The sequence below is a fragment of the Oncorhynchus kisutch genome, linkage group LG18 (assembly GCF_002021735.2).
Source record: "Oncorhynchus kisutch isolate 150728-3 linkage group LG18, Okis_V2, whole genome shotgun sequence".
Taxonomy (NCBI): Eukaryota; Metazoa; Chordata; class Actinopteri; order Salmoniformes; family Salmonidae; genus Oncorhynchus; species Oncorhynchus kisutch.
Genome location: NC_034191.2, coordinates 12655898 through 12676147, shown reverse-complemented (window position 1 = coordinate 12676147; position 20250 = coordinate 12655898). Strand labels below are relative to the sequence as shown.

General features: G+C 47.7%; 1 protein-coding gene across 1 annotated transcript in view; it reads right to left on the bottom strand.

Moving 5' to 3' along the window:
* Window positions 1–20250, bottom strand: part of LOC109880529 (F-BAR and double SH3 domains protein 2) — a 107115-nt gene that overhangs the window by 551 nt on the left and 86314 nt on the right. The window contains 10 exon segments of the mRNA XM_031796322.1: window positions 137–207; window positions 523–697; window positions 2448–2656; window positions 3887–4064; window positions 4365–4448; window positions 6176–6310; window positions 9036–9194; window positions 11343–11447; window positions 11557–11676; window positions 17980–18054. Of these exon segments, the coding sequence (XP_031652182.1) occupies window positions 137–207; window positions 523–697; window positions 2448–2656; window positions 3887–4064; window positions 4365–4448; window positions 6176–6310; window positions 9036–9194; window positions 11343–11447; window positions 11557–11676; window positions 17980–18054 (1311 nt within the window).

The following is a 20250-nucleotide window of genomic DNA, read 5'->3' as shown; positions in this document are numbered from 1 at the left end:
TGACTTTAAATCCACACTGCTTCTCCCAATACTGGCCTTGATCTACATGTAGTAATGACTTTAAATCCACACTGCTTCTCCCAATACTGGCCTTGATCTACGCCTGCTGAAAGGTTGATTATTTGGGGTGGCTTACAGGTCGTAGTTTGCTAGGGCCTCCGTCGGGAGTGAACTCTGGAGAAACTGGACTCAGAGCAGAACTATGATCTGATGAGAGAGAGAAGGGGACAGAGACAGAGAGAAGGGGACAGAGAGAAGGGGACAGAGACAGAGAAAAGGGGACAGAGACAGAGAGAAGGGGACAGAGACAGAAAGAAGGGGACAGAGACAGAGAGAAGGGGACAGAGACAGAGAGAAGGGGACAGAGACAGAGAGAAGGGGACAGAGAGAAAGAGAGAGAGGCAGATAAAGACAGGCAGAGAGAGATGTACTCATTTTACAGTCTTACCGACTGTATGTAATTGTCATGTTACTCCTTCTTACATGTGTAAAAACAAAACCCAGCATTGGTCGCTCTCTTACTGTGAGTGGGTCCCTTGTACGTTGTGGGAGGCGGCTTGTGTTCCCCGTTGACAGAGGGTGAGCGAGGGAGGGGCGGAGGGGTGGGGGTGTCTGGGGTGGCATAGGGGCTGCACGGGGGCTGATCATACAGAGGGAGGGGTGGCAGGGAGGAGGGCAGCCTCGAAGATGGAGAGATCTGGAAGGGGGAGGAAAGATAAAGATGGAAAGAGGGAGACAAACAGAAAGAGAGGGACATTTAGGGTTTAGAGGACAGTGTCAATCATCTTTCACAGATTCTGCATACCGAGACTTATTCATAACCATTGAAAACACAGTCTCCATATCATTGTTCTCCAGGCCGACAGACAGGAAGTGAGCCAGGCGACAAACGTTTAGCACTCAGTCCAAACCAAGATAACAGAGCCGTTATTCTCAGAGGACTGGAGTAGTTCTAATCACACTGTTATCTACAGTAAACAACTCCTGTTAAACTCCAGGAAGGATATGACCACTCCTAAACCAATCACAGAACTAGACATAACAGCCAAACAGACACATTAATGGATGCCATGTTTCATCGTAGACCCAAATACACTACATGACCAAAAGTATGTGGACACCTGCTCAACGAACATCTCATTCCAAACTCATGGGCATTAATATGGAGTTGGTCCCCCCTTTGCTGCTATAACAACCTCCACTCTTCTGGGAAGGCTTTCCACTAGATGTTGGAATATTGCTGCAGGGACTTGCTTCCATTCAGCCACAAGAGCATTAGTGAGGTCGGCACTGATTTTGGGCGATTAGGCTTGGCTCACAGTCGGCTTTACAATTCATCCCAAAGGTGTTCGATGGGGTTGAGGTCAGGAAGTTCTTTCACACCTATCTCAACAAGCCATTTCCTTATGGACCTCGCTTTGTGCACAGGGGGTTTTGTCATGCTGTAGCCACAGAGTTAGAAGCACAGAATCAACTAGGTCTAGCCCGAACCATGAAAAACAGCCCCAGACCATTATTCCTCATCCACCAAACTTTACAGTTGGCACAATGCATTGGGGCAGGTAGCGTTCTTATGGCATCCGCCAAACCCAGAATTGTCAGTCGCATTGCCAGATGCTGATTCATCACCCCAAAGAACTGCTTCCACTGCTTCAGAGTCCATTGGCAACGAGCTTTAAAACCAGTCCAATGCGTGTCATTGCACATGGTGATCTTAGGCTTGTGTGCGGCTGCTCGGCCATGGAAACCCACAGCTCCCAACAAACAGTTCTTCTGCTGATGTTGCTTCCAGAGTCTGGAACTCTGTAGTGAGTGTTGCAACTGAGGACAGACGATTTTTACGCTCTTCAGCACTCGGCAGTCCCGTTCTGTGAGCTTGAGTGGCCTACCACTTTGCGGATGAACCGTTGTTGCTCCTAGATGTTTCCACTTCACAATAACAGCACTTAAAGTTGACCGGGGCAGCTCTAGGAGGGCAGAAATTTGACGAATTGACTTGTTGGAAAGGTGGCATCCTATGACACTGTCACATTGAAAGTCACTGAGCTCTTCAGTAAGGCCATTCTCCTGCCAATGTTTGTCTATGGAGGTTGCATGGCTTTTATACACCTGTCTGCAACGGGTCTGGCTAAAATAGCCAAATCCACTAATTGGAAGGGGTGTCCACATACTTATGTAAATATAGTGTATGAAGGGGAGTCCACATACTTATGTAAATATAGTGTATGAAGGGGTGTCCACATACTTATGTAAATATAGTGTATGAAGGGGTGTCCACATACTTATGTAAATATAGTGTATGAAGGGGTGTCCACATACTTATGTAAATATAGTGTATAGTGAATGAGTAGGTGTGCCCAACATTTTGACTGGTACTGTAGCTGTGTGTATGCGTTCGTGCATTTGTGTGTGTGTGTTTCTGTTCTCAAGTGGGTGCGTGTGTTTACAAGTGTGTGTGCTCCATTCTCTCCGCTCTCCGTCAGGTCCTCCACCAGTACAGAAGGGAACACTCCCACTCGTCCGTTAAACTCTCCCTCCCAGAAGCCATCGTCAGTTTGGGTGTCTCTGTTGAGTAGACGGATGACAGCCCCCTCTGGGAAGGACAGCTCCTCATCCGCCTGGCCTGCGTAATCATACAACGCCCTCACAAAACTCACTGGGGAGAGGGACAGCGGGGGAGAGGGACAGCGGGGGACAGTGGGGGAGGGGGGAGGGACAGTGGGGGAGGGACAGTGGGGGAGAGGGGGGGGGAGAGAGAGAGGGTTATCACTTAATTCTGGAACAATCAATGAGGCTTGAACCTATTGAAGTGAGTTGACACACACTGGGTTCAGACGTTTACTATTGAGGTGAGTTAACACACTGGGTTCAGACATTTACTATTGAGGTGAGTTAACACACATGTACATGTGTGTGTAATGGTGTGCGTGTGTAGTGGTGTGTACATGTGTGTGTAATGGTGTGCGTGTGTAGTGGTGTGTACATGTGTGTGTAATGGTGTGCGTGTGTAGTGGTGTGTACATGTGTGTGTAATGGTGTGCGTGTGTAGTGGTGTGTACATGTGTGTGTAATGGTGTGCGTGTGTAGTGGTGTGTACATGTGCGTGTGTAGTGGTGTGTACATGTGTGTGTAATGGTGTGCGTGTGTAGTGGTGTGTACATGTGTGTGTAATGGTGTGCGTGTGTAGTGGTGTGTACATGTGTGTGTAATGGTGTGCGTGTGTAGTGGTGTGTACATGTGTGTGTAATGGTGTGCGTGTGTAGTGGTGTGTACATGTGCGTGTGTAGTGGTGTGTACATGTGTGTGTAATGGTGTGCGTGTGTAGTGGTGTGTACATGTGTGTGTAATGGTGTGCGTGTGTAGTGGTGTGTACATGTGTGTGTAATGGTGTGCGTGTGTAGTGGTGTGTACATGTGTGTGTAATGGTGTGCGTGTGTAGTGGTGTGTACATGTGTGTGTAATGGTGTGCGTGTGTAGTGGTGTGTACATGTGTGTGTAATGGTGTGTGTGTGTAGTGGTGTGTACATGTGTGTGTAATGGTGTGCGTGTGTAGTGGTGTGTACATGTGTGTGTAATGGTGTGCGTGTGTAGTGGTGTGTACATGTGTGTGTAATGGTGTGCGTGTGTAGTGGTGTGTACATGTGTGTGTAATGGTGTGCGTGTGTAGTGGTGTGTACATGTGTGTGTAATGGTGTGCGTGTGTAGTGGTGTGTACATGTGTGTGTAATGTGTGCGTGTGTAGTGGTGTGTACATGTGTGTGTAATGGTGTGCGTGTGTAGTGGTGTGTACATGTGTGTGTAATGGTGTGCGTGTGTAGTGGTGTGTACATGTGTGTGTAATGGTGTGCGTGTGTAGTGGTGTGTACATGTGTGTGTGTGTTCTTACAGCTGGCGTCTCCGTTGATGCTGCCTGTGTGTATCTCTGGCTCGGTGGAGTTGGAGGAGGTGTGTGATCGTGCGTCCAGGGCAGAGAGAGACTGGAGCATGCTCAGTAGGCTGTTAGAGGTGGGGAACTGAAGATACTTCTCTGGGACGTAGCCAATCAGCCCCCTCTTGTTCCTCGCCTGAAACAACCAATTACACAACAGGATGTTAAGACCGTTAACTAATCACAGAGCTCTGTGTTAAAGGACAACCCTGGTCAAGCAGAGGACTATATTACACAGAGCTCTGTGTTAAAGGACAACCCTGGTCAAGCAATGAAAGAGGACTATATTACACAGAGCTCTGTGTTAAAGGACAACCCTGGTCAAGCAATGAAAGAGGACTATATTACACAGAGCTCTGTGTTAAAGGACAACCCTGGTCAAGCAATGAAAGAGGACTATATTACACTGTGTTTACTGTCTGATTGCTGTTGTTACCTTGACCCAGTCCTCCATGTCTCCATCTTCTATCACCTCCAACATCTCATGCTCCTCTATACTCAACTCATCTGGCTGAGACGCCTGGAGACACAGACAGAGACACAGACAGACAGACACAGACAGACAGGGAGACACAGACAGGGAGAGACACAGACAGGGAGAGACACAAACAGACAGGGAGACAGACAGACAGAGAGACAGACAGAGAGACAGACAGACAGAAAGACAGACAGAGACACAGACAGACAGAGAGACAGACAGACAGGGAGACACAGACAGGGAGAGACACAGACAGGGAGACACAGACGGGGAGAGACACAAACAGACAGGGAGACAGACAGACAGGGAGACAGACAGACAGGGAGACAGACAGACAGGGAGACAGACAGACAGGGAGACAGACAGACAGAGAGACAGACAGACAGAGAGACAGACAGACAGAGACACAGACAGAGACACAGACAGAGACACAGACACAGACAGAGACAGACAGAGAGACAGACACAGATAGGGAGACAGACAGGGAGAGAGACAGGGAGACAGACAGGGAGACAGACAGGGAGACAGAGACAGGGAGACAGACAGGGAGACAGACAGGGAGACAGACAGAGGCACAGACAGAGGCACAGACAGGGAGAGGCACAGACAGAGACACAGACAGGGAGAGGCACAGACAGGGAGACAGACAGGGAGACAGACAGGGAGACAGACAGGGAGACAGACAGGGAGACAGACAGTGCGAGAGAGCGAGACAGAGAAAGAGAGACAGAGCGAGTGAAAGATAGGAAAGGGGAGAAGGGAGGAGAAAGGAGAAAATGAGGATAATTAACAATGGACAATATAGACAACTGATATTTCATGGCTCTAATGTTACATATAACCCAGTGTTCAGATGGGTGGGGCCCTCTGATTCTGACCTGATGGGTGGGGCCCTCTGATTCTGACCTGATGGGTGGGGCCCTCTGATTCTGACCTGATGGGTGGGGCCCTCTGATTCTGACCTGATGGGTGGGGCCCTCTGATTCTGACCTGATGGGTGGGGCCCTCTGATTCTGACCTGATGGGGGGTGGGGCACCCTGACCTGATGGGGGGGGGGCACCCTGACCTGATGGGTGGGGCACCCTGACCTGACCTGATGGGTGGGAACCCTGACCTGACCTGATTGGGGGGGAACCCTGACCTGATGGGTGGGGCACCATGACCTGATGGGGGGGAACCCTGACCTGACCTGATGGGTGGGGCACCCTGACCTGATGGGGGGAACCCTGACCTGACCTGATGGGTGGGGCACCATGACCTGATGGGGGGGAACCCTGACCTGACCTGATGGGTGGGGCACCATGACCTGATGGGTGGGGCACCCTGACCTGACCTGATGGGTGGGGCACCCTGACCTGACCTGATGGGTGGGGCACCCTGACCTGACCTGATGGGGGGGGCACCCTGACCTGACCTGATGGGGGGGGGGGAGCACCCTGACCTGATGGGGGGGGCACCCTGACCTGACCTGATGGGGGGGGGGAGCACCCTGACCTGATGGGGGGGAGCACCCTGACCTGATGGGGGGGGGGGCGACCTGACCTGATGGGGGGGGGGCACCCTGACCTGACGGGTGGGAACAAAACAAGCTTACATAGCTCGTTTACACACTTTCATCTTAATGTACATATTGCTACAAAATCTGTCTAGATAAAGAATGTGTGGAAATACATTATCTAGCACAGCTAAGCAAATACGTTGTTCAGTGTGTGTGTGTGTGTGTGTGTGTGTGTGTGTGTGTGTGTGTGTGTGTCTGTGCGTGCATTACCTTGTATGAGTAGAGGACTTTGCAGGTGAGTGGGTAGTTCCTGAGAGTCCCAGAGGGGCTGGAGCTGCTGTCATCAAACACCTCCATGTTCTCCTCACACTCCTCTCCCTCCGACCGCTCCAGATCAACCGGGCCCTACACACAGACACGTCACAATGAGCTACTTCCAAATTATCCAGTGTGGTTCCGTCCTTGTTCTCTCTGGTTCTCTCCAGTTCTCTCTCCTTGTCCTTCTGAGTCAGGTGATATGAAGGGCGTCGATATTAAACCCCTCCTCTACCTTTCCTCAGGGAATCTCATTGGCTCAGGGAGATCAGGTGATTCAGGTGGCATATGGGCCCGCCCCCACTGAGACCGGACACAGCAACCCAACCAGGACAGAACAACTGTGTGTGTTTTTCTCTGTGTGTATTCAAAACTCACTATGTTCCTGATAAAAAGCTAAGAAAATCACTAAACTCTACACCTCCATCGGAGCAGAAAAACAACAGCTGTGTGTGTGTGTGGACTAGAGGTCAACCGACTTTCATTTTTCAATGCCGATACCGATTATTGGAGGACCAAAAAAGCCGATACCGATTAATCGGCCAATTTTTTAAAATGTATTTGTAGTGCAATATGTGCACAGAACATGAGAACATATGAAAGCTGGTGGTTCCTTTTAACATGAGTCTTCATATTTTGACATGACTCTTCAATAGTTTTAGGTTGTAGTTATTATAGGAATTATAGGACTATTTCCCTCTATACCATTTGTATGTCATTAACCTTTGACTATTGGATGTTCTTATAGGCACTTTAGTATTGCCAGTGTAACAGTATAGCTTCCGTCCCTCTCCTCGCCCGTACCTGGGCTCGAACCAGGAACACATCGACAACAGCCCACCATCGAAGCAGCGTTACCCATGCAGAGCAAGGGGAACAACTACTAGAAGGCTCAGAGCGACTGACATTTGAAACGCTATTAGCGCGCACTAACTAGCTAGCCATTTCACTTCGGTTACACCAGCCTCATCTCGGGAGTTGATAGGCTTGAAGTCATAAACAGCGCAATGCTTGACGCACAATGAAGAACTGTTGGCAAAACGTACGAAAGTGCTGTTTGAATGAATGTTTACACGCCTGCTTCTGCCTACCACCGCTCAGTCAGATACTTAGATACTTGTATGCTCAGTCAGATTATATGCAAACGCAGGACACGCTAGATAATATCTAGTAATATCATCAACCATGTGTAGTTAACTAGTGATTATGATTGATTGTTTTTTATAAGATAAGTTTAATGCTAGCTGGCAACTTACCTTGGCTTACTGCATTCGCATAACAGGCAGTCTCCTTGTGTAGTGCAACGAGAGAGAGGCAGGTCGTTATCGCTTTGGACTAGTTCATTGTAAGGTTGCAAGATTGGATCCCCCGAGCTGACAAGGTGAAAATCTGTCGTTCTGCCCCTGAACGAGGAAGTTAACACACACACTCCCAGAGCCCTCACCTCCTCCCCGTAGGCTGTCTCGTCATTGTTGGTAATCGTCATTGTTGTGTCGTCTGCAAACTTAATGATTGAGTTGGAGGCGTGCGTGGCCATGAAGTCATGGGTGAACAGGGAGTACAGGAGGGGGCTGAGCACGCACCCTTGTGGGGCTCCAGTGTTGAGGATCAGTGATGTGAACAGCATTCTTACATAGGTATTGCTCTGGTCCAGAAGGGATAGGGCAGTGTGCAGTGTGATGGCGATTACATCGTCTGTGGATCTATTGGGGCGGTAAGCAAATTGAAATAGGTCTAGGTGACAGGTAAGGTAGAGGTGATATGATCCTTGACTAGTCTCTCAAAGCACTTCATGATGACAGTCATTCAGTTCAGTTACTTTTGCTTTCTTGGGTACAGGAACAATGGTGGCCATCTTGAAGCATGTGGAGACAGCAGACTGGGATAGGTCCGTAAACACTCCAGCCAGCTGGTCTGCGCATGCTCTGAGGACGCGGCTAGGGATGCCGTCTTGCGAGGGTTAACACGCTTAAAATGTCTTACTCACGTTGGCCATGTAGAAGGAGAGCCCACAGTCCTTGATACCGGGTCGGGTTGGTGGCACTGTGTTATCCTTAAAGCGGGAGAAGGTGTTTAGTTTGTCCGGAAGCAAGACGTCAGTGTCCTCGACGTGGCTGTTTTCCCTTTTGTACTCTGTGATTGTCTGTAGACCCTGCCACATACGTCCTGTGTCGGAATGGTTGAATTGCGACTCCACTTTGTCTCTATACTGTCGTTTTGCCTGTTTGATTGCCTTACGGAGGGAATAACTACACTGTTTGTATTCTGCCATATTCCCAGTCACCTTACCAGTAGTTATTACTTCGGGGGAAAGGGTAATTGATTAGGAGATACTTTGCTCTCCATCACACTGGTGTGAAATGAACACTGGGCCGAGGGAACAGACAACTCCCTCAACTAATTCTCGAACTGTTACTCTTGTCATCCACACCACTTTCTCCCATTATCACTTTCCCCACTCTCTCCTCCTACTCTATCCCCCTCTCTCACTTCCTCTCTCTCTCCACCCCCTCTCTCTTTCTCTGGTGGTTGCTGCAGTATCATGTGAACAGAATGTTAAGTAGTGGATAGGAGCAGAGACTGCTTACCTCAACATCCTGCTGACACACACACACACACACACACACACAGGACCAAAGTGCTGAAGTCCACACACGCATGCCTTGGCTGCCGTGTGGCAAATATACATTTGTCTGTGATGATGACAGGTAGTGGGAGACGGGCATTGCAGGGAGTGTAGTGAGGGATTGTGGGTAGTTTCCTCCAAAATGAGGGACGGTGGTGTAGTGTGAGGGAGGGAGGGCAGGTGTCTCACCGAGAGTGAGGGATCGTGGGTAGTGTAGTTTACTGTAGCCCAGCGCTCATTTTCCAGCTCCTCCATCACCTGGTTCATGGCGCTCTTCAGCCAGGTATCCACGGCAACGCCCACCTGTCTCAGCAGGTCCAGACGAGCCTCTGCCTTCAGCTTTACTGTCTGGAGTGAGAGAGAGGTTACACACGCTGCTTGGTAATCAATATAACTGACACGGGACATTGGAGGACTCAATCTATCCCATCAACACTCAATCTATCCCAGGTAAGTAGTATGTACAGTACCAGTCAAAAGAGTGGACACACCTACTCCTCATTCAAGGGCTTTCCTTTATTTTTACTATTTTCTACATTGTAGAATAACAGTGAAGACATCAACACTATGAAATAACACATATGGAATTATGTAGTAACCAAAAAAGTGTTAAACAAATCTAAATATATTTTAGATTTTATGAAGTAGCCACCCTTTGCCTTGATGACAGCTTTGCACACTCTTGGCATTCTCTCAACTAGCTGATGTAGTCACCTGGAATGCATTTAAATTAACAGGTGTGCTTTGTTAAAAGTTAATTTGTGGAATTTCTTTCCTTCATAATGCGTTTGAGCCAATCAGTTGTGTTGTGACATGGTATGGGGTGGTATACAGAAGATTGCCCTATTTGGTAAAAGACCAAGTCCATATTATGGCAAGAACAGATCAAATAAGCAAAGAGAAACGACAGTCTATCATTACTTTATGACATGAACGTCAGTCAATCTTCAAGTGCAGTCATAAAAACCATCAAGTGCTATGATGAAAGTGTCTCTCATGAGGACCGCTACAGGAAAGGAAGAGTTCCTTCTGCTGCAGAGGAGAACTTCATTATAGTTACCAGCCTCAGAAGTTGTAGCCCAAATAAATGGATGATCTCTGCATGTGTGGTTCCTACCGTGAAGCATGGAGGAGGTTTGATGGTGTGGGGGTGCTTTTCTGGTGACACCCTCAGTGATTTATTTAGAATTCAAGGCACATTTAACCAGCATGGTTACCACAGAATTCTGCAGCAATACGCCATCCCATCTGGTTTGAGACTAGTGGGACTATCATTTGTTTTTCAACAGGACAATGACCCAACACACCTCCAGGCTGTGTAAAGGCTATTTGACCAAGAAGGAGAGTGATGTAGTGCTGCATCAGATGACCTGGCCCGACCTCAAACCAATTCAGATGGTTTGGGATGAGTTGGACCGCAGAGTGAAGGAAAAGCAGCCAACAAGTGCTCAGCATATCTCGGAACCCCTTCAAGACTGTTGGAAAAGCATTCCAGGTGAAGCTGGTTGAGAGAATGCCAAGAGTGTGCAAAGCTGTTATCAAAGCAAAGGGTGGCTACTTTGAAGAATCTAAAATCTAAAATAGATTTAGATTTGTTTAACACCTTTTTGGTTACTACATGATTCCATATGTGTTGATGTCTTGACTGTTATTTTACAATGTAGAAAATAGTAAAAATAAATAAAAACCCTTGAATGAGTAGGTGTGTCCAAACTTTTCACAGGTACTGTATGTACATAGGAAGTACAGGGAGATAAACTCATTACAGTCCATTTTCATGGAGATAAAAGCTCTTTAATGTCTGATCAGTATCAGGAAGTGGAATGTTGTTAATTATTGAGTACACTTTCATCACTAATGCTTCCTCCTCTGACCCCACCCACCATAGACTATTGGTTGTCCTGGCTCTGCTCCTCCCCTCAGGACCCATTAGATCCAAATGGACTCAGACATTCAACAGACAGCAGGAGATAATGGGGGCTGGGAGAGAGAGAGGGAGGGAGGGGAGGTAGACAGATGGGAGGGTGGTGGACAGAAAGGGAGGTGGAGAGAGTTGGAGGGAGGGGCGATGTGGAGAGTGGTTCATATCCGTGTGAATTTCTCATCTCTGTCTGTGGGCGCTATGACTACATCAGCCAGCAGGGGGTGCCAGAGAGAGGGAAATCACAGAGACCGATAGGACAGATATGATTTTTTATTTAACCTTTATTTAATTAGGCAAGTCAGTTAAGAACAAATTCTTATTCATAACGACAGCCTAGCCCGGCTAAACCAGGAAGACGATGGGCCAATTGTGCACCGCCCTATGGGACCAATCACGGCCGGATGTGATACAGCCTGGACATCAAAGGAAGGAGAGGAGATGCATTGATCTGATTCACAGTCTGACAGGCTGTCTCTGAGAGAATCCATGGAGAGACAACTGTACTTAGAGAGCTGGGGGAAAGAGGGTATACTGCAGCCTGTAGGTCTACCTTTCTTCTAACAAACACAAACCTCAGCCTTGCGGATGCTCTCTTTGGTATCCTCTATCTTCAGCTCCAGATCAAGCCGACCCTGCTCCGTTTGAGGGACTCCCAGTGTCTCACACTCCTCCAGGCTCTAATGGCACACACACACTTCAAAATCACAGACTAAAATCACATCTTGTTTTTAAAGATGGTCTGGACCAACATGAACAACTAGTGTGTGTGGTTGTGTGTAGACTCACTCTCTTGTAGTGGACGATGTTCTTGTGTTCCCGGGCCATTCTGGTGGCCCATTTCCTGGCCTCCTTGTTCAGACTGTGCTCCTCTGTCTGGCTCCCCGTGTCTGTCTCCAACTTACGACTCTACAACACACACACACACACACACACACAGTTACCATGGAGATAGGAGGAACACAACACCTTTTTCCTAAGCGGTTACCATTACAATTATGGAATGTGATTCTCCTATCCTAAATGAAATGAAGTCTCCCCGAAAAACTACTGTAGAGTCATCATTACCCCACACAACCACACCTAGTACAGTCTCAGTGGATACAGCTATCTGTCAACCACACCTAGTACAGTCTCAGTGGATACAGCTATCAACCACACCTAGTACAGTCTCAGTGGATACAGCTAACAACCACACCTAGTACAGTCTCAGTGGATACAGCTATCTATCAACCACGCCTAGTACAGTCTCAGTGGATACAGCTATCAACCACACCTAGTACAGTCTCAGTGGATACAGCTAACAACCACACCTAGTACAGTCTCAGTGGATACAGCTAACAACCACACCTAGTACAGTCTCAGTGGATACAGCTAACAACCACACCTAGTACAGTCTCAGTGGATACAGCTAACCACCACACCTAGTACAGTCTCAGTGGATACAGCTAACAACCAAACCTAGTACAGTCCCACTTTAGAAGAAGCTCCCTCTCACATACATACACCAGAGAATTAGATGCAACAACTAGGTGTGAGTGACAGCTGCTGCTAATAACATCTTCTTGGAAAATAGGCTGATTTGAAATAGAGGGAGAGGAGAGGAGAGAAAGAGGCTGATTTGAAACAGAGGGAGAGGTGAGAAAGAGGCTGATTTGAAATAGAGGGAGAGGTGAGAAAGAGGCTGATTTGAAATAGAGGGAGAGGAGAGGAGAGAAAGAGGCTGATTTGAAACAGAGGGAGAGGAGAGAAAGAGGCTGATTTGAAACAGAGGGAAGAGAGGAGAGAAACAGGCTGATTTGAAACAGAGGGAGAGGAGAGAAAGAGGCTGATTTGAAACAGAGGGAGAGGAGAGAGATTTATGTTTATTAATTTTCCCATTTGTAATTGAACTATTTGCCTTATCATTACAACACTATATAGCTATAAAATGACATTTGAAATGTCTCTATTCCTCTGAAACTGTTGTGAGTGTTTATTTGCCTTTTGTTGATCATCCATTTCACTCGCTTCGGCAATGTAAACATATGTTTAACATGCCAAGATAGCCATGCGAATTTAATTTAATTGAGAAAGAGAACAACAAGTCTTCTATTGCTTGCCTTGAGATAATAGAGAAAATGTGTGTGTGTTGTGAGCCGTGCAGTTCTAACACAATCTGTGTGTGTGTCTGTGTGTCTTCCCAATGGAGCCCATCCCTTAACTTCCTAGCCCAGTAATACATATCCACTCCCCCTCTCTACACTGCATTAACACACAACAACCAGTCAGAATCAACGCCAGACCCCTCAACCCCCCCCTAACGGTCACCTCAACCCCCCTAACGGTCACCTCAACCCCCCCCTAACGGTCACCTCAACCCCCCCCTAACAGTCACCTCAACCTCCCCCCTAACAGTCACCTCAACCTCCCCCCTAACAGTCACCTCAACCTCCCCCCTAACAGTCACCTCAACCTCCCCCCTAACAGTCACCTCAACCTCCCCCCTAACAGTCACCTCAACCTCCCCCCTAACAGTCACCTCAACCTCCCCCCTAACAGTCACCTCAACCTCCCCCCTAACAGTCACCTCAACCTCCCCCCTAACAGTCACCTCAACCTCCCCCCTAACAGTCACCTCAACCTCCCCCCTAACAGTCACCTCAACCTCCCCCCTAACAGTCACCTCAACCTCCCCCTAACAGTCACCTCAACCTCCCCCCTACCCTAACAGTCACCTCAACCTCCCCCCTAACAGTCACCTCAACCTCCCCCCTAACAGTCACCTCAACCTCCCCCCTAACAGTCACCTCAACCTCCCCCCTAACAGTCACCTCAACCTCCCCCCTAACAGTCACCTCAACCTCCCCCCTAACAGTCACCTCAACCTCCCCCCTAACAGTCACCTCAACCTCCCCCCTAACAGTCACCTCAACCTCCCCCCTAACAGTCACCTCAACCCCCCCCTAACAGTCACCTCAACCTCCCCCCCTGACAGTCACCTCAACCTCCCCCCCTGACAGTCACCTCAACCTCCCCCCCTGACAGTCACCTCAACCTCCCCCCCTGACAGTCACCTCAACCTCCCCCCGACAGTCACCTCAACCTCTCCCCCCGACAGTCACCTCAACCTCCCCCCCTGACAGTCACCTCAACCTCCCCCCCCTGACAGTCACCTCAACCTCCCCCCTGACAGTCACCTCAACCTCCCCCCTGACAGTCACCTCAACCCCCCCAACAGTCACCTCAACCTCCCCCCCAACAGTCACCTCAACTTCCCCCCCAACAGTCACCTCAACCTCCCCCCAACAGTCACCTCAACCTCCCCCCCAACAGTCGCCTCAACCTCCCCCCTAACAGTCACCTCAACCTCCCCCCTAACAGTCACCTCAACCTCCCCCCTAACAGTCACCTCAACCTCCCCCCTAACAGTCACCTCAACCTCCCCCCTAACAGTCACCTCAACCTCCCCCCTAACAGTCACCTCAACCTCCCCCCTAACAGTCACCTCAACCTCCCCCCTAACAGTCACCTCAACCCCCCCCCCCCCTAACAGTCACCTCAACCTCCCCCCCTGACAGTCACCTCAACCTCCCCCCCCTGACAGTCACCTCAACCTCCCCCCCTGACAGACACCTCAACCTCCCCCCCTGACAGTCACCTCAACCTCCCCCCGACAGTCACCTCAACCTCCCCCCCTGACAGTCACCTCAACCTCCCCCCCTGACAGTCACCTCAACCTCCCCCCCTGACAGTCACCTCAACCTCCCCCCGACAGTCACCTCAACCTCCCCCCCTGACAGTCACCTCAACCTCCCCCCCCTGACAGTCACCTCAACCTCCCCCCTGACAGTCACCTCAACCTCCCCCCTGACAGTCACCTCAACCCCCCCAACAGTCACCTCAACCTCCCCCCCAACAGTCACCTCAACTTCCCCCCCAACAGTCACCTCAACCTCCCCCCCAACAGTCGCCTCAACCTCCCCCCCAACAGTCGCCTCAACCTCCCCCCTAACAGTCAACTCAACCTCCCCCCTAACAGTCACCTCAACCTCCCCCCTAACAGTCACCTCAACCTCCCCCCTAAGAGTCACCTCAACCCCCCCTAACAGTCACCTCAACCCCCCCCTAACAGTCACCTCAACCACACAATGGTCTATTTAGGGAACAGAGGAAACATAATTGGATAAGTAGGGTAGTGTGCTATCGTGTGTGTCATTTTAACTATCTGTACAATTCAAATCAGCTATAATGTGTTGAACAGTAGCAGCTTAATGTGTGAATGAGACTTATTATAGAGCAGCAGAGGCTAGGCTCAGTTAATATACCTACTGTAGGTGACCTGGAGGAATGGGCTAATGACAGTACCATAACTAAGATTATATATGTTCTAGCAGAGGGTTACACAGCAAGCTTTCTGAACGTACAACCATTAGTGGTCATGGTTCCAAATCCTTGGTCTTGGTGGTAACAGATCATAAACGGCAAGCTAAATTGTTAAACGGTCATAATGATTAACGAACCGTCATGGTTCAACAGCCACCGGGTCATGGCAGCATGTGTATGGGTAGAATGCCACGGTCAAGATTCTACAGGAGCAGTCATGCTTCTGGACATGGTCACGTTTATGGTCACTGCACTGATAATGGTTGTAGTGGAACAGCCATAGCTGTGATAATGGTTGTAGTGGAACAGCCATAGCTGTGTTAATGGTTGTAGTGGAACAGCCATAGTTGTGGTAATGGTTGTAGTGGAACAGCCATAGTTGTGGTAATGGTTGTAGTGGAACAGCCATAGTTGTGGTAATGGTTGTAGTGGAACAGCCATAGTTGTGGTAATGGTTGTAATGGAACAGCCATGGTAATGGTTGTAGTGGAACAGCCATGATAATGGTTGTAGTGGAACAGCCATGGTTGTGGTAATGGAACAGCCATAGTTGTGGTAATGGAACAGCCATAGTTGTGGTAATGGATGAAGTGGAACAGCCATAGCTGTGATAATGGTTGTAGTGGAACAGCCATGGTAATGGTTATAGTGGAACAGCCATGGTTGTGATAGTGGTTGTAGTGGAACAGCCATAGTTATGGTAATGGTTGTAGTGGAACAGCCATAGTTGTGATAGTGGTTGAAGTGGAACAGCCATAGTTGTGGTAATGGTTATAGTGGAACAGCCATGGTTGTGGTAATGGTTGTAATGGAACAGCCATGGTAATGGTTGTAGTGGAACAGCCATAGTTGTGGTAATGGTTGTAATGGAACAGCCATGGTTGTGGTAATGGTTGTAGTGGAACAGCCATAGTTGTGGTAATGGTTGTAGTGGAACAGCCATAGTTGTGGTAATGGTTGTAATGGAACAGCCATGATAATGGTTGTAGTGGAACAGCCATGGTAATGGTTGTAGTGAAACAGCCATAGTTGTGGTAATGGTTGTAATGGAACAGCCATGGTAATGGTTGTAGTGGAACAGCCATGGTAATGGTTGTAGTGGAACAGCCATAGTTGTGGTAATGGTTGTAGTGGAACAGCCATAGTTGTGGTAATGGTTGTAATGGAACAGCCATGGTAATGGTTGTAGTGGAACAGCCATGATAATGGTTGTAGTGGAACAGCCATGGTTGTGGTAATGGAACAGCCATAATTGTGGTAATGGATGAAGTGGAACAGCCATAGCTGTGATAATGGTTGTAGTGGAACAGCCATGGTAATGGTTATAGTGGAACAGCCATGGTTGTGATAGTGGTTGTAGTGGAACAGCCATAGTTGTGGTAATGGTTGTAGTGGAACAGCCATAGTTGTGATAGTGGTTTAAGTGGAACAGCCATAGTTGTGGTAATGGTTATAGTGGAACAGCCATGGTTGTGGTAATGGTTGTAATGGAACAGCCATGGTAATGGTTGTAGTGGAACAGCCATAGTTGTGGTAATGGTTGTAATGGAACAGCCATTGTTGTGGTAATGGTTGTAGTGGAACAGCCATAGTTGTGGTAATGGTTGTAGTGTAACAGCCATAGTTGTGGTAATGGTTGTAATGGAACAGCCATGATCATGGTTGTAGTGGAACAGCCATGGTAATGGTTGTAGTGGAACAGCCATAGTTGTGGTAATGGTTGTAGTGGAACAGACATAGTTGTGGTAATGGTTGTAATGGAACAGCCATGGTAATGGTTGTAGTGGAACAGCCATGGTAATGGTTGTAGTGGAACAGCATGGTAATGATTGTAGTGGAACAGCATGGTAATGGTTGTAGTGGAACAGCAATGGTAATGGTTGTAATGGAACATCAATGGTAATGGTTGTAGTGGAACAGCCATAGTTGTGGTAATGGTTGTAATGGAACAGCCATGGTAATGGTTGTAGTGGAACAGCCATAGTTGTGATAATGGTTGTAGTGGAACAGCAATGGTTAATGGTTGTAGTGGAACAGCCATGGTAATGGTTGTAGTGGAACAGCCATAGTTGTGGTAATGGTTGTAGTGGAACAGCCATAGTTGTGGTAAAGGTTGTAGTGGAACAGCCATGGTTAATGGTTGTAGTGGAACAGCCATGGTAATGGATGTAGTGGAACAGCCATGGTTGTGGTAATGGTTGTAGTGGAACAGCCATAGTTGTGGTTATGTTTGTAATGGAACAGCCATGGTAATGGTTATAGTGGAACAGCCATGGTTGTGGTAATGGTTGTAGTGGAACAGCCATAGTTGTGGTAATGGTTGTAGTGGAACAGCCATAGTTGTGGTAATGGTTATAGTGGAACAGCCATGGTTGTGGTAATGGTTGTAGTGGAACAGCCATTGTAGTGGAACAGCCATGGTTGTGGTAATGGTTATAGTGGAACAGCCATTGTTGTGGTAATGGTTATAGTGGAACAGCCATGGTTGTAGTGGAACAGCCATGGTAATGGTTGTAGTGGAACAGCCATTGTTGTGGTAATGGTTGTAGTGGAACAGCCATAGTTGTGGTAATGGTTGTAGTGGAACAGCCATGGTAATGGTTGTTGTGGAACAGCCATGGTAACAGCTCAACCATCAGAGGTCACGGTCACAACTACTACCTTGTGGTCGTTCAGCGTGTATAAAGTAATTTAGCAACCACGGTTATGGTTGAGGCTAATCCGTGTGCTTGTTATGGATATAATGTGTCATTACAATGGGTGGATAGCATGCAGCAGCCAGGGTCATGTTATGGCTCTAGATGGTTGGTGGTGGCTTGGCGGGTAGAGACTAGTGGTTAGGTCTACCTGTGCCAGCGTCATCCTCATGGCACTGACGGGCGAAGGCTCAATGTCCACCAACTTCTGCACCGAGCTCAGAGTCTGACACACACACACGCGCGCATACACAAACACAGATAGGCGTTAGGGGAGAAAGAGTTGGCAAAGGTTGAAAAGTTTTGAAGGAGAAAAACACTGAAGGGAAAATAGTTAGTAGTGACAAAACAGAAAAATAGAGAGACACATACTATAGGTGTTGTAGATCAGTGGAGAATGAAGTTACACAGAGACAGTTACAGACACAGAGACAGTTACATAGAGACACAGTAACAGTTACACAGAGACAGTAACAGTTCCATAGAGACAGTTACACAGAGACAGTAACAGTTATATAGAGACACAGAGACAGTTACACAGAGACAGTTACATAGAGACAGAGACAGTTACACAGAGACCGTTACAGTTCCATAGAGACAGTTACACAGAGACAGTTACATAGAGACAGATACACAGAGACAGATACACAGAGACACGGAGACAGTTACACAGAGACAGTTACACAGAGACAGTAACAGTTCCATAGAGACAGTTACACAGAGACAGTAACAGTTATATAGAGACACAGAGACAGTTACATAGAGACACAGAGACAGTTACACAGACAGTTACACAGAGACAGTTACACAGAGACAGTAACAGTTCCATAGAGACAGTTACACAGAGACAGTAACAGTTATATAGAGACACAGAGATAGTTACACAGAGACAGTTACATAGAGACAGTTACACAGAGACAGTAACAGTTACATAGAGACAGTTACACAGAGACAGTAACAGTTACATAGAGACACAGAGACAGTTACACAGAGACAGTTACAGAGACAGTAACAGTTATACAGAGACAGTTACAGAGACAGTAACAGTTACACAGAGACAGTTACACAAAGACAGTAACAGTTACACAGTTCCATAGAGACAGGAACACAGAGACAGTCACACAGAGACAGTCACACAGAGACAGTAACACAGAGACAGTCACACAGAGACAGTCACACAGAAACAGTCACACAGAGACAGTAACAGTTACACAGTTACATAGAGACAGTTACACAGAGACAGTAACAGTTACATAGAGACAGTTACATAGAGACAGTTACATAGAGACAGTTACACAGAGACAGTTACACAGACACAGAGACAGTTACACAGAGACAGTTACACAGAGACAGTTACAGATAGGTTTACAAAATGAATGTTTAAACATGTGAAGGCACAGAGACAGTTACACAGAGAGTCACACAGAGACAGTAACATAGAGACAGTTACACAGAGACAGTCACGGAGACAGTAACATAGAGACAGTTACACAGAGACAGTCACACAGAGACAGTCACACAGAGACAGTAACAGAGACAGTCACACAGAAACAGTCACACAGAGACGGTTACAGAGACAGTTACAGAGACAGTAACATTTACACAGAGACAGTTACAGAGAGACAGTTACACAGAGACAGTAACAGTTACACAGTTACATAGAGACAGTTACAGAGACAGTAACAGTTACACAGAGACAGTTACATAGAGACAGTTACACAGAGACAGTTACACAGACACAGAGACAGTTACACAGAGACAGTTACACAGAGACAGTTACACAGAGACAGTTACACAGAGACAGTTACACAGAGACAGTTACAGATAGGTTTACAAAATGAATGTTTAAACATGTGAAGGCACAGAGACAGTTACACAGAGAGTCACACAGAGACAGTAACATAGAGACAGTTACACAGAGACAGTCACGGAGACAGTAACATAGAGACAGTTACACAGAGACAGTCACACAGAGACAGTAACATAGAGACAGTTACACAGAGACAGTTACACAGAGACAGTCACACAGAGACAGTCACACCGAGACAGTCACACAGACAGTCACACCGAGACTACAGAGACAGTTAGACAGAGACAGTTACACAGAGACAGTTACACAGAGACACAGAGACTACAGAGACAGTCACACAGAGACAGTCACACAGAGACAGTCACACAGAGACAGTTACACAGAGACAGTCACACAGAGACAGTCACACAGAGACAGTCACACAGAGACAGTCACACAGAGACAGTTACACAGAGACACAGAGACTACAGAGACAGTTACACAGAGACAGTAACAGTTACATAGGGACAGTTACATAGAGACAGTTACACAGAGACAGTTACACAGAGACAGAGACAGTTACACAGAGACAGTTACGCAGAGACAGTTACACAGAGACAGTTACAGATAGGT